Below are 24,292 nucleotides of genomic sequence, written 5' to 3' on the forward strand. Positions count from 1 at the left end.
TTTATGATCGTACTGTTGGGATATGTGGGAATGTACTGTTGTGGGATACTTCAGCTACACGGTGTAATTGTGCGTTATACCAGCTTTCCTAATACACCCATAATATCTCCATACCATATTATTTTCGAAAGGACGCCTGTAATTCATGGGGAGTATATTGCACTATTTTCTTTGGTATTACTGCATGTTTTATATAAATTATTTGTTTATTTTTTTTCTTGGATACAGTATTCCCCTGTGACGTGAAATTGATTTTTTTTTTAAATGACACTGACGACAGGGAGGATTTTGTGGTTATGAATAAATAAACAAAACATCCCTAAAATGTAAAATAAACATTTAATCATGCTGAACCTGTCGCTGTGATCTTTTTTATTTTCTTTTGTTTCAGGTTTTTTGGATATGTCTGGAAATGTTTAGCATTAAAGCCAAAGCTTCTGAATGTGTTTAATTTGATACAAGATAAAAGACAAAAGCTTTAATAAACCTGTAGTGTTTTGATTATGTGAGATGTTTCGGCTTTAATCCAATAGGTGGCAGCATAACATTATGCATATATAGCCTTTGTATCGTGTCATTATGTCTTTACTCTGACCATTGTAATGTTTTTACTGCGGTAGGAGCTTTGCTTATCTCCAGTAACCATTTGAGTCGTGTTTGGTTTCCTGTGCAAGAAGAAAAAAAAAAGATTATCAGGAAAGGAACCATGAGATAATGTCTCCAGAGTCTACATCGTCATCAGTACCTAGGTATGCTAAATATAACAATCACATGAACTGATGTTTTACAAAGCCGATTTTAAGGGATTAAAATTATATGTGTTAGACTGAAAACAACGTTTTTTCAATTAATTAAAAGTCCAGTGACGCTGTTACATTTATTTCATCCAAAGAGGGAAACGTTATAAAATCAGACGTTTTGGGGGGGAGGGTATGCAGTTTATACATTTTCTGTTTTACATTTCATAGTTTAAAAACTTTTAAATGTTAAAATGTCTAGTATGTTTCTGTTAAACTGCAGTCATAAGTTCAAGGAAGTCTGAATAACATTTTAGAGCTATAGTAATTTGTAATGAAACATAAAGATTTTTCCCCTCTCCTTACAGAGTTTCTGGGACTTTGGCATACTTTCAAACCACTGTCAAACCACAGTCAAATCTCAAACATATCGCACATTTGATTCGAAGGCATTTTGAACCTTCCTGTCACAATTTAGGCGCTGCAATCGGTTTTTTGCAAAGTGACCTTAATTCTTCTCAAACCTTCATTACAAATTTTCTTCACCCAGCTCAAAACCTGAAAAAATGACATTAGAAATGTCTTTTTCACGACATCTGGCCAAGACGGCTGCGCAAAATGCAACATAAACAGAGTTCTGTAAAAATATTTGAAGTTATCAACAAGGTTCCGATTGATTGTAACGTGGAGCACAGAAGAGATACTTATAGATACTTACAAAACAGGTTCTTTAATTTATATATAACCCCTTCTTTATCGATGTTAGAAATAAAACACACACAGACATCGGCCATCACTTTTTTGCACGACTCATGCGCCATGTGTTTTCAGTATTCAGAGTAACTCACGAGACACTACAATGAAACTTCAGCAAAGAAAAAGTCAAAAAGAAACATCTGAAAATTGTCGTTTATTACATCATCATTTTAATGTGACTACAACTATTTATATGACTAAAACTAATTGAGAAGAAAATATTAGGATTAGGAACAATTATGTGTGTGCAGATGAACGGTTTTACCTGCGCCCACGAATTGTTCGTGTTTCCTACGAGTGTTGCCCAGAATCTGGTGTTCACAGCTTCTATCGAGGCCAAATGGATAGCAGTCATCAGAAATGCTAGCTTTAATGCTAGAAAATTAATATAATAACGCACATGAAACGTGTGTGAACCTATATTTAGGAAACGTTTTGCTTTATAAAAGTGAGCTTTCGGCTGCAGCCAAGAATCACAAAATTACAGACTCCGACAATTTCAAAATAGAGTTTTAGTGTCATTTACTGTTCTTCGTCCTTCGTGTTTAGGGTGTCAGGAGCCAAACTGAGGATACTCAGTCTAGCTGTTTCCAGTCTGGCTGTTTTCCTTTGAGGGCTATCCGCCGTCTATTGTCCTTGGTAATAAACTTGCTGCTTCCCTCGTTCAAGTTCTCATGGCTGAGAAATGCTACACTGAATTTTCGCAGTTATTTCTAAGTTTTTTTCTGAGTAATTTCGCAGCAATTTAGAGTCATTGGAAGTAAAAATTAATTTTTAAAAATGAATAAACATAAAAATATAGCAAATTTAAGAGACTGTAGACTTACATTCAGCTTAAATTTCCATTATGTAAAATATAAAGCTCCGGTCACCTTAACAGAAATAATAACGTGAGATGTTGCATCGGAGAAAAAGCTGATTATATTCTGAGAAACTGTCGCGTTCATTTGGGAACACTTGACACCCTGGTGCCTTTCAATAGAATTATCTGAAGTAATGGACCTGAACCAAGAGTTCCTTCGAGGATAGTACTCCCACAAATGTGGTTGCTGTTTTTTTTTCTGTTTTCTGTATTTTAATGGGGCTACCGAAAAGGATCACTGTCTTTAAAAATTAGGTGTGCTGACTCAAATACATCAGTGGTGTGTATTTTTGGAGCTTGGAGTCACAGTTTCTTCTCAAATATGCTGCGTCACAATTAATTTACTGATGGTGAAAAATCGTTAAAATGCCTCATATGCATTGGGCTATAAAAGCTACCCTATGTTATAAGGACGGTGCTGATGCTGCATTATAACTTTATCTCCAGTGCAGTCATGATTTTGTATAAACGTGCCACGAAAGCACTGCAAAGAAATGACACAGTTAACATTTCAAAAAGTGGTCCCAAAACAAGGGTGGGGATAGTTTCCAGCATACATCACAAAAGTTGTAAGTTTTATGGTGGAAAACAGTTACTACTGTGTTATTTAACATTTAGTTTGCCACATTGTTTAGATTGCAGTCAATTTTCTCACTACTGACAAATTGTTTCTTTTTGTCTTTGGTCTTTTTTGTGTGTGTAGAGTTGATAGATGAGGTGGGGCGTGGTAAAAGTATTGCTTTAATGACATCAGGAAAAGACGAAAATTCTCAACAATTTAGATTAAAAAAAACATATTTACATGATTCCGGTACAGTGTTTCCTTTTAATGGCTTTTAAAAGCATAAATAAAAGTACCGGAAAATGCTCATGTTTTGTATCAACGAAGCAGAGGGTTTAAATGTGAATGTTTCATCATGGCTTTCATCTCTCACTCAAAACGTCCTGTATAATCTTAACCTGGTTGACTAGTTAAAGCAAAATAAATAAATAAATAATAAGCAAGCATCGAAATACTTGCAATAATGCATCATAACTCGACTTGTGGGACAATGTGGCTTTCAAATATGGTCGATTAGGACAACATAATATGCTCCCCTTTGTTATGCAACTGCATTCACAAGATAGCGCCACTAGATGGACCTCTCACTTCAAGAAAGAAGTCTACAAAGTCGTTTTAACAGTGTATATGGATTGTTTTAGCAATATCAGAAGCACTAATGATGGTGTAAGTGGTTCTCTCTTCTGCACATTTTAAAAGGAGGAGGATCATGTGAAACAACTTTATCTATCACTGACCCTGTCTGCAAAACCAGCCCCATGTTATCATACTTCAAGTGTTGAAACAAAAAATAAAGCACTAAGCACAGGAAGTTCTTAAAAAGCTGAGAGAATTGCCTACACAAGTGAGTTAACACTCTTTTACAATATCACACTTTAATTCTCTTGATTTTATGAATGACTAATATCACACACAATCCTACACATACATGATGATTTGGTGTCCCACATAGCTCAGTATATTTGTCACTTTGATTATTATTTCAAGTAAGCTCAGCATCTTTGATCATTGATGGAGGTACATTATTTTACAGCCTCGTGTTATTGTTCACCTCTAATATAGGCTATTAGTAATCCTTCAGTTGCCTCGGATTTACTCCCTGGTTATCAAAACAATATCTAGGATTTATTAACTTAATATTCTACTATCACATTTGTATGTTTCACATATTATTTTTTGTGCAAGAGCTTGAGATGCGATGAGGAGAAAACAAGTACCAGTAAATCTTTGCTAGCATTTGTTAACATTTATTCAGTTGTGAGAATTGTTCTTAGCAATACCCTGGGTGCTCGTTTTGTATTCTTCACCTAGACATTGTTTTACCATGGATCAAGATAACTACCTAGACTGTGGTGCCAGGATGGATCAATAATTTTCCAATGCCAAGTGCATTTGCTCAGTCTGAATGTAATGGGAAAATGACTCATTCTTCATCTATTGCACTTCAAACTGCAAATGTGAAATTTTTGTCACTGTGGATCATATTTTAATAACCAACTAACCTTTGTTTTTTATAGGTTTGTTGTGTAATTTTTTTTATTCTTTATGTGTGTGTCATCATGTATTTATCTTTCACTCTTCATTGAATAAATTCCTCTTTAATGCAAAAACAATTAACAGATGTTCGAGGTATAAGAAGATTTTTTAGAAGGTAATGTCCACTGATCAGGGGCCAACTGAAGCCACTTAAGAGCCGCGAAAATGCAGTTCCACTAATGGTCACTAGAGGAATACTGATACACACAAATCTACTGAGGTTAACTGGGAAACTCCCCAAACTTCTCCCATGTTTTATGGTCTGTGGTTCATTATCCAGTTTGAAATCCATCATCTCACAAAGTTGATATTAGAGATTATGGGGAAATATTCAAAGCATGTAAGCTTAATTGGCAGGTGTCTTAGTTAAGAAATGACAGCTTGTCCCATGTCCGTTCCACCAGACTCTTCCTCTCTGCCCACACTTGTATTTTCTGACTTATTAAAACAGACACGTTTTTCTGAAGTTTTAGCACAATGTGAAAATAAATGTTCGGTTTTGTGTTTCTAATGTCTGTTTATCTTTGTATGTTTGTGTGGTGACACCACTGAAGAGTAACTACCACAAAGGTAGTTTTGTGTGCTTGGGCAGGTGTTTATATATCTGTCCATCTCTTTGGAAACAGGTTTCTAATGTGTTAACACTCCAATTGTGCATTGCATACTGTAGCAACATTTGCAGATGTAAAGTTTGAAGACTGATGTTGTACAACTCTTAAGCACCACTGCCACTGTGTGACCCCAGTGCAGGATGGTCACCAGTCCCGAGTCCCTAGTTTATTTGAGTTTAACTGTACATGCATTAAATCTGATCTTATGCTTTTTCTGTGTCTTGTGACTCATCGACACTAAACATGTGAACAATTTATTAGCTGTTAAACTCATTTGTGCTTTTTATTGCTTCACACTCCACAATGCATACTTTGATATAACATTATTGCATCAATGTCATTTCTGTCCACTGTAATAGGCAAAAGAAATGGCACATTTAATCAATGTTTGCTCTCCGGAATAAATAAATAACTTATTCAAGTCAAGCAATATGAACTTTTTTTATTCACCTGATTGCATTTTATCCCATTCTATAAGATGCTGTTTCCTATACTTTTTCCAGATTCCAGAATATCTGTTTTTACCTTACTTTACAGTAAAAAAAAAAATAGTTAATTATGTTCACAAATGGAAAATCTTCTTAACAATCACAATGTCTGAAATTTTCTTTCACATAAGAACAAAGGACACCTTTGCTACTATGAAATTGCGAGTAGATATCGTCACACACAATGATAGCAAAATCTTTGATTACACATATTTTCTACCTCACCTTCACTACCCTAATTATCTATCAATGAAGAGAGAAGTAATCGATCAATACCTGAAGAAACTCTTTGTCCAAACAAGCTATCCCTTGCACATAAAAACACACAGAAATTGTGTGCATGGTGACTCCACATGACAGAGAAACGTAACTGTAAAGTACAAAAAAAGGAGAGAAACAACATATAACCTTTCATCAGCACAACTGCAGCCTTGCTTTCCACCCGGTGATTTGGCTAATACTATGAAAGCTGCAGGTTTATATTTATAGGCTCCAAATGTTCCCAACATATGTACATAGGTAAATTCTGTGTGAAAGAGCTCTGGTTCTCAGTGCAGCTGCACACTTTAAGTCATAAAATGTGATAACTCAACACATGTGCATCTGTGCAATGCATCAACTGCTGAGGAAAACCTTCAGAGTCACCTCAAGTCATCCACATTAAAGCCTTCATGTCCGAGTGTAAATGTAGCAGAAAAGTGAGGGAATGCTTATTCCTCCACACTGTGCATGGATATTAACACTAACTCCTGTCATAAAAGAAGGTAAAGGTGTATAACTTTAAAAAAGAATTATATATGTAATTGCACTCTCGCAACAAGATGACTGTGACTTAATAAAATTGAACTTCAAAGGAAAATTTAATCAAACAAATCAGTGGCAAGATTTATTTTCTGTCACAGATTTTTTTTTATGTACAGAAGAAAAAGATTTGGTCTATTTCTCTGAAATTTGCCAAAATTACAGATTACAAATTACATTTTTATAGTACATAAACTTTTGCACTGTAGGACTAGCTCTCTTTTGTTGGATGGTGCCTGTGGAAGAGTCGCACTGCAGTAGCTGCACATCCAAACCTTTCCTGTCTTCTACATGTCATTTGTATTCATGCACATATTAAGCATATCATTTTTTATGCCCAACCTCCAACCAACACACACACTTAAAAAAATTCATAAAAAGATCCATCAGCTGCAGAATTAAAGCAGTGCATATGCAAATTATCTAATTATATTACATGTAAATTCCCAAAGCTCTGGGGGAACAATGCATTTCAGTGTCTTATTTCAGTTTAACAATATTTGTATTTTTTTTAAAAACATATTGTGTTCCCAGACAGTATAACAAATGCATGTAACTTGCTTTAGATTTGTGTAAATTTAATTAGTTGGTCTTTTACTGCAGGTTGTAAAACATAAAAATAAAATCAACAGCAGTTAAACAGTGGGCTGGGTCCCTGATTAAATGATTATGACTTGTGTGGATAAAACAAACGAAAAAGGGGGTGCTGATGCTGCCATGTTGATACTTAGTCACGCTTTCACTGTTAGTTACTGAAAAATAATAATAATACAACAAAACATGGGTTGGGTGAATGATTTCTTTTTCAAACTGCAACACAATGCAAGTGATACAAATATATTATAGCCCACAGTCAGCTGATTAACTCCATTATATTCTTGATAATACAGAGGACACTGTAAAATAGGAATAAAGCTCTTTCAGTTTCCAGCTGCTTGCAGCTGTTTTATAATACTCTTGTGGTAGGCTCATTACAGTATTGATCTATTAAACCATTGTCATAGACACTAGTATTGGCTGGCCAGACACAAGTCAGGACTTAAACTACAACCAAACATCCATTCAACGTCTCATTTCAATGCAATTAAAATTAAAACCTGCAGGAGGCGCCAGAGGACGCGCATAGGATTATCTGAAGGCGCCTTTATAGTGTTTTCACGTCGACAAACTAGTCCAAGCACGGGTGTTATGTGCTCAAATACAGTTAATATGTTAAATACTTTTCTGTAATTGTCTTATGAATACACCCTAACTACCTTTCAACAGAAACGATTGAAACGGACTAAAAACTGGATATAATACTTCAATTAGATAAGACATCCTAAAATGCCAGAAATGGCTGTGTAAGATATGAAATCTGAGTAATTCAGATGAATTTAATGCATAAGTCAATCAAAACGAACGAGGGAAACGTAACGAGAATTAGCTGTAACGAAACGGCTGTTATTACAACAGCGACGTTTCGATCGTCAAATCATAAAAGCTTATATAGACCCAATTTGGCTAAATTAATTTTAAAAGTGGCCTTGTGTTAACGAGCAGCCTTCATACTATGTGTACTGATAACTGTTTGTGTGTGCTGCTGTAAAAAAATAAATAAATAAAATAAATAAATAGAAAATCCAGGCGCGATTATCGCAACGAAATGTGTCGTTCACGATTAAAGAGCTGGGTGCAAGTCCCCCAAAAAACGGAGAAAAACACATACTTCATAAAATAAAATAATAATAAAATAAAACAAATCATCAACGTAACACTATCTGAAGAATAACACTCTTATTCTCACGTCACTGCTTTCCAGCTTAATCTGATTGCACTTCGCATTCTGATTAAGTCGCAAAAATGGCAAAAATATATATATAAAAGAAAAAAGGGGAATAAAAGGAATAAAAAAAGAACAATGATTAGGGAGGGGGAGGGCTGGAAGAGAGGAGGCAAACAATGGAGAATCAAAGCATAATAATATTCCTAAATGAAGAGGGAAATGTTGCCTCGCTCATTTTATTAATCAGACTGTCAATTTCACCCAAGAGGCCAAACCCAAGAGCGATCTACAACAGACTCAGAGATCAACCCAGGGACAAGCACCTCGCTCCTCACTTCTCTCTTCCTCTCCACTTGGATATTATTCGTCTGACCGAAGGCCGCCTCCATCATCAAGTGACAGCCCTCTCCTATTTATTTGCTTATAAACCTGTTACAATAAATGATCATTGGAGCAACGTCAGCCCAGCATTTTAACAACGAACAGCAGCCACTTTTGATGAATGACATTTTGCTGCTGTGGGGAGGATGCACGGCTCATTTTGAGCAGTCGCTCGTCGATTGCGTTTAGATTCTTTCATTTTTGCGTCTTGCTTATAAAAAGGTTTAGAGACAGTTATTTAGACACAGTTGCAGGAGTTGCATGCGGATTTAGCTCCGACACAACTCATTGGTGCTCCAGCCCCCTGGACAAGTGTTGTGTGTGTGTCTGTGTGTGTGTGTGCTTTTTTTTCTTCTTCTTCGTCGTCGTCGTCTTCCACGGCTTAATGATGGAGAGGATAAGAAAAGAGATGATATTGATGGAGAGAGGTCTCCACAGTCCTGTCGCCGGGAAGAGGCTCGCAGACACGCCTGGAAATTCAGTGCTGGAGGCCCTGGAAAACTCCCAGCACGGCGGACGACTAAGCCCGAGAATAACTTCCGCTTCCCTCCATGGAAATCTTGGGGACATCCCGACGAAAAGCAAATTTGAAATTGACAGTCTTTTCGGTACACACCACGGCAGTGAAAATTCTTCCTCGGCGGAGATTTCCTCGTCAGAAAGCAGGAAGAAAATGAGCCTTTACTCCGAAGTTTCGCAAGAATCAGATATTAACAGTGATGTGGAAGTGGGATGCCCTGCGCATCGCTCCCCGAGCCAGCACAAGGAAAACAATAAAGGTAAGATTTTATTTTCATCAGTTTTTCTCTCGCCAATCATTTTGGACATGAACATTACTATTATTGTTGTTATTGTCGACTATTTATTTTATCCAAGGACAAAAAATTCCAAACCAAAACCCTAAATTATTATTATTATTATTATTATTTTTATTATTATTATTATTATTATTATTATTATTATTATTATTATTTGTTACACAAACGTCTTGTTATTCTACTACACTGTGAAATCCGGTAGGCCCACTCACAAGTAAAGCTGAATTACTATTATTAGTATTAGTATTAATCTTATTATTATTACTGCGAAAGTTTTATTTTTTATTTATTTTTTTAATTTTCAGGTTTTTCAGACAGTAGCTCTGGATCTTCCAACACAAGCTCAAACTCCCTCCAGAACATGAACGGTAATTCAACGGTGGGATCAAACAATTCAAATGCCGATCAAGTCAGAAGGTATCGGACTGCTTTCACCAGAGAACAAATCGCAAGACTGGAAAAAGAGTTTTACAGGGAAAATTATGTTTCGAGACCGAGAAGATGTGAGTTAGCGGCGACGCTAAATTTGCCCGAAACTACAATTAAGGTACGTTGCAAAATTAAGCTTGAATAAATATTCCTCTGTGTGTGCGCGCGCGCGTTGTGTGTGACGTGCACGTGTTTTTGTGCATGGAAAGCAATGATGTGACTATTTAAAAGCAAACACATTAATAGCAACAGTGAAAATACTCTGCAGTTTAAAACAGGGGCCGTGTTATCTTTATTCGTGCGCATAAAATGGTGCAGACATTTTTTAAATTTATTTTATCTTGCACACACTCACACAAAATGCGATTTTACTAAACAGCTAAAGATGTGGATAGTGACAAATTTTACGTTATGGATCCAAGTAATTTGTACATTAATCCATTAAAACAAGAATAAGTGCAAAACAATATACCCCCCTTTACTTTAACGGATTGATAATACTGCAATAAGCCGATCATTACTTCGAGAACATTTGCATGAAACATTTGAAATCAGCGCAGGTAACGTGTCTGTCCAGCTCAGCTCTTCAGAGGTCTGAGCTTGAAAACAACATGGCAGCTTCAATATGGGGCTTGTTTTGACTCTGTGTGCAGGTGTGGTTCCAGAACAGGCGGATGAAGGATAAAAGGCAGCGTTTGGCGATGTCCTGGCCCCATCCAGCAGACCCTAGCTTCTACACTTACATGATGACGCACGCGGCAGCTACAGGAAGTCTACCTTACCCTTTCCACTCACACATGCCTCTACATTACTACCCGCACGTCGGTGTCACGGCAGCAGCAGCGGCCGCCGCCGCCACCGGTGCCGCCTCGTCACCTTTCGCCACTTCCATCCGCCCCCTCGATACCTTCCGAGCGCTCTCCCACCCATACTCACGGCCAGAGCTTCTATGCAGCTTCAGGCACCCGGGACTCTACCAGTCGCCTGCAGGCCTGAATAGCTCGGCCGCTGCATCCGCGGCGGCTGCGGCCGCGGCCGCGGCAGCTGCGGTAAGCGCTCCGTCAGCCACCGGGCCCTGTTCGTGCCTGAGCTGCCACAGCAGCCAGGCGGCAAGCGCATTGGGCTCCAGGAGCGCCAGCGCTGACTTTACCTGCACAGCTTCCGGGCAAAGATCCGAGAGTGGATTTTTGCCGTATTCTGCTGCGGTTCTAAGCAAAACTTCAGTCCCGTCACCAGACCAGCGAGAAGAAACTTCACTTAACAGATAACTGATCACGCAGCCAACGCGACCGTTTCCTATTTTGCTCCAGTCCTACTTTTAGGGGTGGGGTGGGGGTATTAGGCCTACTACTTTAAATGGGGAGTCCCACCTGGGCGATGCATTAGGCGGTATCATAAACACACCGACACTCGAAGATTAAAAGTCTAAAAGTGATTCAACTGGAAGAGACTGTTTTTATTAAAACAAACACTGATACCCAAAACTCTGAAAATTTTGCAGCTAGTAACTTTTTTAAAGGCTTATGGTCGTGTGTTGAACTATTTTTACGGGAGCTACTGGATTAATTTACACATTTGAGGGGAGAAAAAAACATTTTAGCTTTTTTATTTAATAATGTCCCACTGCCTCAATAAATGTATCATATTTATATTTTTTCCCCAAATGAAAACATAAACTTCAACTTAAATGTCCAATACTCTGTGTGACAAACCCAGCCTTGGCTATCTCGGCTCCTTTAGTTTTCGGATAAAAATGTGAACTAATCATGCTTATCTAAATTTAGATATAGCAGACGGTCTACTTTTCTGCCCAGCAGCATATCTTTCTTCACTATAGGTCTAATAGACTGAGATTTTGGCAGCAATAGCTTCTCCAACACCCAGCCTCGGCTCTATAGGGACACCTCTAATCAGCTAGAAGGTGCATATAATTTTGCACCGCGTCTTTCGCGTCAAGTTTTATGTTAATAATGAGAGGATCATGACAAAAATTGCCAATCATGTACCTAGATGGAGCTCCTTTGAATACATGACTGTAAGAAAGTTCCTCGTTTTGAGACCCGCTGTCAAGTGCTAACAACCCGCGGAGGGAAGTCATTAGACATACAAAAGACCTGGAACAAAGCGACAGTCCTGGCACACAGAACGCACTGTATGAGGATGCTGTATCTGACACATGGACGGTTATAAAATATTACACACAAAGTAGCTTTCCAGGACCCTTTGATTTTTTCTGATAATGGCAGATACCTCGATATATCAGTCTCTTTTATTTGCATTGCTGCACCTCATTATATCAATCCAGTATTTTCATACGTGGGCTATCTAATCCCTATAGGACCTCTTCACCCACAATGACGGGACGGAGCAAGGCGAGAGTTCAGATAAAATAGCCTGGCTTTACAATCTGTCTGCGCCTGTAAAATGGCTATGTGCATTTTAGTTGTTCCTGTTGGGACATCACCAATATGTTAATTATAAAACATGTGAACTGTAAATCGTTAAATATTTTACAAATAGTCCTACTGATAGCTTAAAACTGAAATATTGATCCGGAAAAATGTACCACGAAATGTGGATGGTAGGCTATTTTTAAAACTTTTTTTTAATTTATTTTGTGACTTGTTGAATGTTTCTTTTTAAATGTTAAAACACTGGATCCCATAGCCAACAAACTGGCTTGTAAATTCACCAATGGTCCAAACTCATGACCTGTTTTGGGGGTTTGTTTGTTTGTTTTTTCGTGCAAATTTATACATTTACTATAGAGATGGAGAAAAATTCTTATGATCCACTCAAAAGAGGCTTGGAAGGGCTGATAAACGGGCACTGAAATTAAATGGAAAAATCTACTGGCCTTTGTCCCCATGGTCTCTGTTATAACTCTATATCTCTGTATTTAAAATATCAATGACTGTATGAATTTAAATATTTTAACTTGAAAAAAATGTGCAATATGAAATGTAAATTATGTTATTTATTGATCGTGTTTGTTCTTGGAAAGTAAATAAAAAAAAGTCTTTACACATTTCCGTTTCTTCACATGAATGACACATTTTTAAAAAATAATTGTAACCCTGGATGCTACAAATTATTATGATTAATTTTGAATTTAACTGCTTAAAATAATGTAAACATTTTTTCTGCGTATGCTTATAGCGACATTGAAGGCACAGGCTTATTTAAGTGCCGCTGCACCATATCTATACCCAGTCTAACATTAATTAAAAATACGTGGAAAGCTACAGGGAATATGAGGCCTGCCATCACGGGTCATTCCGGCCCTATAATTTACCATTATTTTTACATTACCTCTAAATGATACAAGCTGATACTGTCGTTAATTGCACTTGGTTAAATATAGCCTACACCAGAATGCCCCCAGGGGACTTCAAGATAAGTTGCTTTTTTGAACGTCCCCATTAAAGAAATAGGATTAGGGGAGCAAATATGGGCGTGATATATCACCAGGTTTACTTGCTCTTTACTAAAGAGAGGGCTGCAACCCATGCAACAAAGGCACTGAGATAGATGGAGGTGTAAAAAGGAAAAGACAGAGGCCAGAAAAACACTGTCCACAATAACACGATTAGTTTTGTATCCAATGTGCAAGACAGAAAAAGAGAATTCATCATAATGCAGAGGACTGTCTGTCACCTTCACTGAATGGTTTTTGACAAGAAAATAAATCTTTTGGGTTGTTTAATATATTTTATATTTTCTTTATTTCAGTGCTAATAGAAAAACCAAATTAAAATGTCCACCAGCGAAATAGAAATGCAAAGATCGATGATCCTGCAGCTACTGTCCAATCACCCCTATTTAATTGACTGTATTTTCAGGGTAATTGAACTGCTTGTTGTAAATTGAGGATTTTATAGAAACGACATGAAAACTACATTTACTGACATTCATCGCATCTTTGACATTGATTATCTGATCAGCGCCGTGTCATGCTAACCTCCAATTCTTCATTACACACTGTTTATGAGCTGTTACAGAACAACTTGCTTGTTCCAGAGTGATTGATTGCCTTATTAACGCGTGTTCTTGTAAGTGTGACCGGACTGATTACGATGCATATGTTTAGAATAATGTTTCATTTAGCTGACTGCGAGTAATGCAGGGTGACAGCTGCTGCGGGAGGACAAAAAACCTAAACTACAGGGAGCAAGCGGGGCCAAAACGCATTTAAGGTGGAACTAGAAGACAACACACGGCCCTGTGGTCAAATAGTCGTTCAACGCCACATAACGGACTGGCAGCTCAGCTGGGTCTTCAGTGAGCCAACTGGGAACTAAAACAGCTATTTTGTTACTATTGTAGGTTTAAAAGCATAAACCCGAGTCCATTGTAGCGTGCACTCCAGCTGAGCGTATATAAAACATATATGATACAGTAAAAGTGACTTCCCAGCTATTATTTAAAATGGTGGCGAAACCTATCAAGACAGCAACAACCAAAAAGCATCTTTGAGGTAGACGTTTTCATATTTAGCTAACATATTTCTCCAAACTCTTGGATTAAACGCACACCACAAACGGGAGCCTGATGAGATTTATGCCACCATTATGCTTCTAAAGTAGTCTCTGCTCTGTTTGTCTCAAATCATTGCCTCTGTTCAAATGTTACTTTCATATATTACATGGCATTAATTCAACTATAGCTCATTAAGACAGAATGAAATGGTTAAATTAACTTATCAACTCATAATGATGATGAATGGGGTATTAATTCAGATACAAGCTGGGTAATTTGCAATTTTGCGCGTTTTGATGGTTCTCAAATAACATTTAATATAGCGGGTCATCCCCTCAATCAATTACATGAACATGTGAGTCGGTCGTATGGAAAATCCCCTTTTCATGCATATGTATTGAAACATGTTCTCAATTATTTTTGGAAATTGCTTTTATAGGTTTTAGAGTGATTCGTTCAGTGGTTCTTCACTCTGGTTCTAGTTAAGGTGGTACTCCAAATTGCCACTCTTTTTTTCTGAAAGGTCTGTTAAGCCTGTAGTGTTGCATTTTTAAAAACCATGTGTGGAAAACACGATTTATTAGGAAAAGAAATTCAGCGTTTTATTTTAAACCCTTTTTCCCGGTACTGAAAAAGCATTACATCTCATCAAATTAGTCACAAATTCATCACTTATTTATTTATTTGTTTATCTGGGTAAAGGAGCTGGGTTAAGGTGGGGCAAGGTCAACGTAAAGACCAAGAAATAGACAGGTTAAGATACAATTACAATGGATTAAAATTGTTTGCGACCTAAAATGGTTATATTGTTGTCAGGAGTCCCAAAGCAGTTCACAAAATGCTGTATTAAAAATGATATTAAATACTGTTCAAAATATGGTTCTAAGAGTAAATACAGAGTTAACATCATTTCCACGATTTTCAAATTTGTTCCATCTTAGCCTCACTGAGATTTACACTGCCCCCCTGTTTTTGTAATGTTCTGTGGGAAAGTGTCCCAGTGTTTTAAGTAGCACACAACGGAATTTCCACTCACTGAAATTGCTGCCTTGGTACCAATATTGGTTCCCTAGCTAATCTAGACTAGTTTCAGGTCTATTTGACCGGAGTCAGATTATAAATATTCCTTTGAGCAGACCAGTTATTTTCAACAGTGTTTTCAGTATAGACAGCGTGTTGTAGACTTGTTTCTGCTGCAATACTCAAATAAGTATGCTTCTCCAAAACGTACTTTTTGGAGTGACCAAACATGAAGCAACAAGATATATTGAAAGTCTCCGGGGATGCAAAAAATATTTTAAAAAACACAAACAAAAAAAACGTCCTGAGTGCATGAATATTTTGACTGGCGGTATAGTTCCATCATTGGAACATCTATACACGACGATAATAATAAAAAAAGTGTACACTTAATTTTTGGGCTTTTTTGCATGGGAAAATTGCTCTCTGCGCTGATAACTTCTCCGCTGGAACCCGAGCACGTTAAAGCCGAAATAAAAAGTGAAAGAGGACGCGCGTATTCTACAAACATTCTGCGTGAATGTATAAAATACACTGTATTATTTTCTTTTTTTTGAGTTGATTACAGAGTGACCCGTCAGTTTGTACTTACTTAGAGGCAGGAATACAAAGCAGAAATTTAAATGAATTGGCTACAATTTTAAAGAGTGCCACAGAAACAGTAAATGGAAGATAAAAACCTCAAACAGACGGGGTTAGTAACACAACAATGAAGAGTCAGCACCAGAGAAAGTGTATTTGGGGAGATACTTTACCCACAGTGGTTCTAGTGTCATATACATGTAGTCATTAAACGTCTGTAAATTGATAGCTTTCTCCAGGGGCGTGTCTTAAAAGGAGCTGGGGGTGCCCTTTCACCCCCACCCAGCCCACACTTCTAGGAATATAGAGTGCTCCCTCCATCCCAAAGCCACTGAATCAGTGAACGTTTTTCCATTTTTAAGTGTGTAAATATTCTGATACTCCACTTTACTTTGCTGTAAAAATTGTTACTTATAGTTGTTTTTTGTTTTTTTTTTGCTGTATATAACTGATGCAATGTTACTAAAGATTAAACACAAAAAGGCATGAAGTAATACAAAATTGCTCCAGTTTCAACATAAAAGTGGAACATAAGGGCATTAATGTTTATGTAATGTATTAGTAGATGACTGAATAATATCATATAAATGATTTCTATATAGCTGTTCTGCATAATGAGTGTCTTTACTGTAAATGCCTATATTTTCAACATTTTCAACGCTTATACTATTGTATTTATGATTTTGTTAAGTGGAAACTTTCTAGAAGATTATTATTACACTGTAGAATTGCTACTTTTGAATAAGAACTGAATCTACATGGATCTTCAGTCAGCATGAAGGAGTTTTTTGTTTTGTTTTTCAAATACACAATTATCTTTAGACTTATGCAGTAAAACGTCGCACATAATTCCCTCTATATACAGCACAAGCCACTGACTAAATGCTCAAAAATTCTGGCCAATGTTATCTAAGATAATTTTCAGCACAGTATTTATTTCTGATTAATTGTATTATTAACTATTGGCCCCATACAACTGGTTTTAGTGTGGATTGTGCCATCACATTTAGATAATCCAGGAATTACCCCTACAATTGTCTTTAACAACAAACAGCAGTGGTCAGCTTTAATTCCCTCTAATTTTTCTGAGTAACATTAAACCAGTGTATCAAGCTAAATATCTTATGTCCTTGGTAAACCTCTTATTATATAGAGTACCATAAAAAATCTGATGCTCTGTGTGACATGTACGTGTTGCATCTTTCACAGATTGTAATGAAATTAGTTACGCAAATAATAATATTTCTGATGATTCCTTAATTGTTTCCTTCACATCATTATATGCGAGGTCCTGTTCAGATATTCATATAAAAACACAGAAAGGATTTTGCTCACACTTAGCCAGATCCAGTATATACAGTATGTCTATGGTAGTCACAGATCTGATTAACTTCATCTCATATTTGATCCCGACACCTGCTCTTTTGTGACCTATTAAAAAGGAACATGTTACTGGTACCCTCAAAATACAAAATACACTGTGATGCACTAAATCCCACTATCAGGGAAGCATGGATCCAACATTTTAGTCCAGATATCGATACAGTCACCTTGTCTTTGGCTATAAGCCAGTAGTAAGTATCAATCCAATACCACTGGAAAAATTATAAGCTATATTGTTTACTGTGAACAAAAGACAGCAGATCATTCTTATTTGTGGACGACATCAGGCTTGATTTAAATAATAAAAAATACAATCTGATAAAAATGCACACACAGAGTGGAGCAGACAAGAGACCGATGAAGTGAAGATAATAAAAGAGTTGCTGGCATATCAGGATACTGAGCCTTTGTTGTTAGTTCCTCACATGTTATTTTAGCTGAATTAAATAAAATTCTGACTGATATAGAGAGACAATAAGCAAATATAAAGACAGAGATAAAATATCTTATTGGGAATTAAATATTGGAATTAAGTATCTTAAGGGAAGGTAAGTCTTACACAACATTAACTTAATGAAAGATAAACTGATATAAAAGCTATAGACAAGATGTCAGCTTTTCTTTTGATGCACAGTTTGGGAAATTTGCAGCTATAGCATATGATATCTGTTTTGGCCATTCAGTTAATGGATGTCTGCCAGTAATTCAGCTACAGGTGCCAATGGTTGCAAAGAATACACTATTTGTGGCTTGCAAATGGAAAAAGTCTCAAAAGGGACACTTCTTGTCACTCTGTCAGCACTTATTATTAACTTATAGCTTGCTGAGCAACTGGCACAAAAACACAACTTGCTGCTCCAACAACAGTTGCAGTTTTAGCTGTAACTGTGGCTTTGGTTACTACTGTGACTTCTGAATATAACAAAGTATTTGCCTATGTGATGCAATACCTTAGATAATTGTGAAACACTGCCCAGAACAAATTATCTTACCTATCTTACCTCAATATGGCAATAAATACACTTAATGCTACATCATTTAAAAGTGTGTGTTACAGCTATGATTACATCATGAATTTAAATTACAGTTACTTTAGCTAGTATATTATAAGTGCAGTAGCTAAGATTGAAATCTGAGTGTCAAAATCTGCAATTAGCCAAAATGACATTTAAGGCCAAAATAGTCCAAAAGAATAACAGTGTTTAAGAATTGTATGTTAACATACTTACCAGTCAGAAATTAACATTTTTACTGCTAGCATGGAAAAAGGTTTCTTTGACCTGCATAGCTGATTTCCCAAACCAAGCATGCACAGGGCACTGACCAGGCTCTATGAAGTTACTGCAGAAAAAACAGACATTGCATTGTATTGATATTGATAGAGGAATGGTACCTGGTTAAAGACCAAAATAAATCCAATTTTTCTTGCTTTTCTTACTACTACTACTGGAACATGGTCAACTCTAGGGTGACATTATTCCCAGCTCTGGCAGCCAACTTCCAAAGTAAATGGAATGCACCACAAATGTATGACAAACTAGAGTGGAAAGGATATTCCTGACTAAATGTAAAATGGAATGGGGCTCAGTTTTCAAATCCATCGTTCATGTTGGAGTTATGAGATTTTTACTTTGAAACCAAACCAGATTGATATCAATATACTATTTATGCCTCCTCACAGCATTAAATGTTTCACAATTCAGTGCCAGTGCAGAGCATCATGGTGATGTAGTGGTTAGCACTGTTGCCTCCCAGCAAGAAGGTTCCTCAGTGCGATGCCACCTAAGTTTGGATGTTCTCCACATGTTTACGTGGGTTATCTCTATTTTCCACCACTACAGCAAAGTAGGTATGGAACATTGTCCACTTGGACTCAGTGTTGACAGCTTCCCTCTCAGTATGCTGTCAAAGCACTACTGGATATATGAGCTAAAGATCTCTTGACCAGGGCCTCTTCAAGATGATCCCAGCATACCCTCACTACATATTTTGGCACACAAGGAATATTCCAGTTTCCCCACCACCTGATACTTCTCATCAGTTGACAGCTCAGCTCCTCTCTTCACCTCAAGTTTTCAAGACATGTGATCACAGTTCTGATGATAAAAATGGCAAAATCTGTTATTAACCTGCAGCCAAGTGCACATATGAACGCTTCCAGTTTCTTATCAAGCAGCCCATTCCTACCAGTCATACCCCCTCTAGGTTACACTAGTATTGTCACAAAATTGTTGTCCCCCAGTAGAACAATGGCTTCCCTTCTGGTGCACTGTCCAGCTCCCCAGTGGACTCCATCTGAGTATCCAACTGACCTGTTGTTCATAGAAACAAGCACTAACAACAGTGATGAACTGTTTTCTGACTTGAAGGCACAAGGAAAAAACTTTTCCATCTACAGGGTGGGCCATTTATATGGATACACCATAATAAAATGGGAATGGCTGGTGATATTAAAGTCCTGTTTGTGGCACATTAGTATATGTGAGGGGGCAAACTCCTCAAGATGGGTGGTGACCATGGTGGCCATTTAGAAGTCGGCCATTTTGGATACAACTTTTGTTTTTTCAATAGGAAGAGGGCCATGTGACAGATCAAACTTATTGGTAATGTCACAAGAAAAACAATGGTGTGCTTGGTTTCAACGTAAATTTATGCTATCATGAGTTATTTAGAAGTTTCTCTTTGTTCACAGCCATTGACATGTTGAAGAGGTTAACACGTGAGGAGCGGATCGAAATTGTGTTGATATCTGGTGAACGCAGTAACCGGGTCATTGCAGCAGATTTCCTACGAGATCACCCATCTCCCATGCTACAGTCAGCAAACTGCTTGCTAAGTTTCGTGAAACTGGTTCAGTGTTGGATTTGCCAAAATGTGGACGCTAGAAAACTGTCACCAATGAAGAAACATCAGTGGCTGTCCTAGCTTCATTCAGCAAGAACCCACAGCGTAGCACTCGCCGCATGTCACTGGAGAGTGGCATTAGTCGAACATCCCTTCGGCAGATATTAGCTACTCACAAATGGCACCCTTACAAACTCCAGCTACTGCAGCATCTCAACGAGGATGACCCAGATCGGTGCACAGAATTTGCAGAATGGGCAAAACAAAAATTGGAACAGGACCCTCAGTTCATGCAGAAGATTTTGTTCAGTGATGAGGCAAACTTTTATGTGAATAGTGAAGTTAACAAACAAAACCACCGCTATTGGTCTGATACTAACCCACATTGGATGGATCCCTCCAAGACTGTTGGAACAACAAAAGTGATGGTTTGATGTGGTATATGGGGTACAATGATAGTGGGTCCATTCTTCATCAATGGAAACCTCAAGGCCACTGGATATTTGAAATTGCTACATGATGATGTGTTTTCCTCTTCATGCACTGAAGCTGGCACGTTCCCTGAGTTTTTCCAGCAAGATGGTGCACCACCACATTATGCGTGCCAGGTCCGAGCATTCCTAGATGAACAGTTTCCTGGAAAGTGGATTGGTCATTGTGGGCCAGTTGAATGGCCCCCAAGGTCTCCCGATCTGACCCCCTTAGACTTTTATCTTTGGGGTCATCTGAAGGCAATTGTCTATGGTGTGAAGATACGAGATGTGCAGCACCTGAAACTACGGATACTGGATGCCTGTGCTGGCATTTCTCCTGCTGTGTTGCTATCAGTGTGTGAAGAGTGGGAGAAAAGGGTTACATTGACAATCCAACACAATGGGCAGCACATTGAACACATTTTATAAGTGGTCAGAAACTTGTAAATAACTCATGAAAGAACAAAGTTACGTTGAAACCAAGAACACCATTGTTTTTCTTGTGACATTACCAATATGTTTGAAGTGTCACATGGCCCTCTTCCTATTGAAAAAACAAAAGTTGTATCCAAGATGGCCGACTTCTAAATGGCCACCATGGTCACCACCCATCTTGAGGAGTTTGCCCCCTCACATATACTAATGTGCCACAAACAGGACTTTAATATCACCAGCCATTCCCATTTTATTATGGCGTATCCATATAAATGGCCCACCCTGTACTGTGGAAAACCTCAGCATACAGGGGTTTGCTCTGTGTTTGTGGGATGTAAGCATACTCATCCTGCTCAGAACCTTTAACCATGGCGTACTCCAGAGCAGAATGAAGTCCACCCCTCTACAGGAAACTCATGATGTGCATTGAGGTGACCCCGCTGTCTACTTGATCCTTCTCCAACAGAGAAGTGATGTTCAATGTCACCAAAACCAGTTTAAGCAGCAGGGGAGTTGAACCACCAAGGCCTCCACCTTCAACTTCTGCCCAGTCAACAAAGCATCGGACACTCTCAAACAAGCCCCTGCCCCAGAACTAGCTGCAGGGTAAGACCCGGTATCCCTGGTCCACATGAGGTTTCTTGACTGCTGTCATCATCATTATAGAAATTTAGAATATATAGTCTAGTCTATATAGAAGCCTTAAGTCAAATTTTGCCACAGTCTTGGCTAGAGGGTCTATAGAAAGTACCTTAGCAGAGTTACTACCAGACAAGACTTTATATCACAAGTCTTGTCTGGTAGTAATGGCATATTGTATATGTCTTACAGCCATATACAATATGCCTGTAAGAACTGTAATTACTTTTAGTTTAAAGTTGCAAATGGAACTCTGACTGCACAGAAGTATATGACAAAACAACCCTTTGTTTGCCTTTCTCCATGTAATAAAGAAAGGCAAACAAAGAGCAGAATGAAGTCCACCCCTCTGCAGGAAGGGGTTTTATCTAGCTGATGTAAGTTTCATCAGTTAGATAAAAAGCATGTATTTACACATGGGTGACTTTGATACTATTTGTAAAAAAGAATACAGTCACACAAAGGAATTTTTTATGTTTGAAATTGAGATTTTCTGTACGTGTTTTCTTGTTGGTAGCTTCCCAGCTTGTACTGGTGAAGTTCTGGTCTAGGAACTGAAATATAGATTAGCATGGCAAGTTTGGTTAGGCCATTTGATTGATTTAGTTCAGCATGTAACAATACACAGTGGTATGGCTTGGGGTTCAATTAGTAGCAGTCTATTAAAGGCTGCCAGTTAACATCAGAGGCTGCAGAAAACAAGTGCCACCTGTGCACAGCATCGCTTTATTTTATTTCGTTATTATTTTGTGTGTTCTTTACTGGTGCAGACCAATACTTGGTTTGACTGCACCTTATCTCTGCCTCAGGCCTGCTACTTTAATTCAGCCACTATTGGCCATTCTAACACTTCTGATGAGGGCTCTGTCACCAATGTCAGGTTTTACTGAAGAAGTTCTACTTTATGTTGGACAAATCACTACCGTATGAGTGTTTAATGTCCCTCAGTTTTAAATTTAGATTGTGTATATATGTAACTGCTCAGGTCAAAGCTTCAAAAATGGTAGCTCACAAACCAGCTGGTGAAAACATGGTGGCATGTCATTTTTTTTATAGACATTCTATATAATCTCATTAAAGCCTGGAAAGCTAAATGAATATTTAAAAAATCAGTATATTTAAAATAAATACATAAATCTAACATGCATTCAGTGTACTTGTTCCTCGGTCTAGACAGAGGATCCTGGAAGCCCCACAAATGACAAGCCTCTGTGCCTAATCCATTTATTGGAAAGTGGGCATACAAGTGTATACAGAACTTTCAGGTCACATTGTGTTGGAAACCAGTGCATCCCATCAAAGTTTAATTAGAGCATGGTTAATGGAAAACGTGAGCCATTTAAATTTAATTTCCATCATTTTGTAGCTCATCTACATGCAGCACCATTATTATCTCCCCCAAAAGATCTCTGAAAGCACTGTACAAGATGCTGATTTTAAGACACCATTGTAATTATCAACTCTTCCATCATGTTAGTCTAAGCACATATCTGTTAGTTTTGTCCAGAATGAGTGAATGCCACAGTTTGGACAACTAATGCATCTCCAGGGAAAGAGACCGAAGACCCAAAACGCAATGCTGAAAGTCTCTTTGGTCAGGCAGTGGCCTGGGAGATGTGTAATTGACTTTCAGCCATTTCGGCCACCAGCTTTTCTTTCTTCTTTTTCACCCATATGGAAAAGAAATAGAAAAAAACTTATAAAAGACTTACTTGCATAAGATGTGGCCTACTTCATATAGTGAATCATATAAGGCTTATTTGATTTACTCGTGAAAGTGGCCACTTTCTCATTACTTTCATGTATTGTTTTAGTAAGTATCCAAAACATACAAGTTTCATTTATATAATTTTTCAAGGGATCTTATATCTGTTTTCACTCTTGTATGCTTTTCATACAAGTTTCACACAAGACAGATACAAACTTTATAAGATTTATATATTTTCCATATGGGCACTCTCACAAACATGCACCTATATATACAAATAAATAAATAATTAACTCCAGTAACAACAGCTTGGCCACATGATTACTTACTGCCCATTACTTCACTCCAAAGTGAACTCATCAACTGTTGAATGATGGCAACATTTTCCTTTGTTTTAGATCAATCTTTATATCAGTAAAAATTCACTTGTCTTTTCTGTGAAACCACCATACACTTGACTTTGACTGAAATGTCTCAAAAACTCTTGGATGGCTTTCCAATAAATTCTGCATGCATTAATTTAATTGTGGTGCTTCAGCAATCTAACTGGCATTCAAGATAAACTTGACATTAAAATAAACTTGGGTGCACATTCCTTTCATTGCAACTAAATCAGTATTTAAATAGCAATTAGTGAAAGCAAACTTATATTTTTTCACATGCTCTGTACAGGCTGCCCAAGGATGGAAAAAACAAAGTTTAATGATGAAAAATCATAAACATTTTTACCTCTTTTCCCCCCAGTGAATGAATTACAGATGATTTTCAAAGCAGTTTTTTTTTCATGAATTAAACAGAAACGGCATGGTGTCTGCCATCAAAGCAATTTATAATGTACTTACTGGAAGTACTGGAACATGTTTTTTTTTCTTTAATTAATTCCACTTTTTCATCTTTGTTTTCAGCAAATAATGGGCATTTTTTATCCACTCTAGCTTTTATTGAGCACCCTCAGGCTAGTGCTGTGTTCACATTCCCACTAA

General features: G+C 37.6%; 1 protein-coding gene across 1 annotated transcript; it reads left to right on the plus strand.

Annotated features, from left to right (window-relative positions):
- The first annotated feature begins 8,399 nt into the window (after positions 1–8,399).
- On the plus strand, positions 8,400–12,362 carry evx2 (even-skipped homeobox 2). Its single transcript, XM_026145065.1, has 3 exons — positions 8,400–9,278; positions 9,623–9,864; positions 10,400–12,362. Exons 1-3 carry the CDS (start codon positions 8,621–8,623, stop codon positions 11,012–11,014), a joined length of 1,515 nt encoding a protein of 504 aa, XP_026000850.1. The 5' UTR covers positions 8,400–8,620; the 3' UTR covers positions 11,015–12,362.
- The last annotated feature ends 11,930 nt before the right edge of the window (positions 12,363–24,292 follow it).

This window comes from Astatotilapia calliptera, chromosome 16 (assembly GCF_900246225.1).
Source record: "Astatotilapia calliptera chromosome 16, fAstCal1.2, whole genome shotgun sequence".
NCBI classification, from domain to species: domain Eukaryota; kingdom Metazoa; phylum Chordata; class Actinopteri; order Cichliformes; family Cichlidae; genus Astatotilapia; species Astatotilapia calliptera.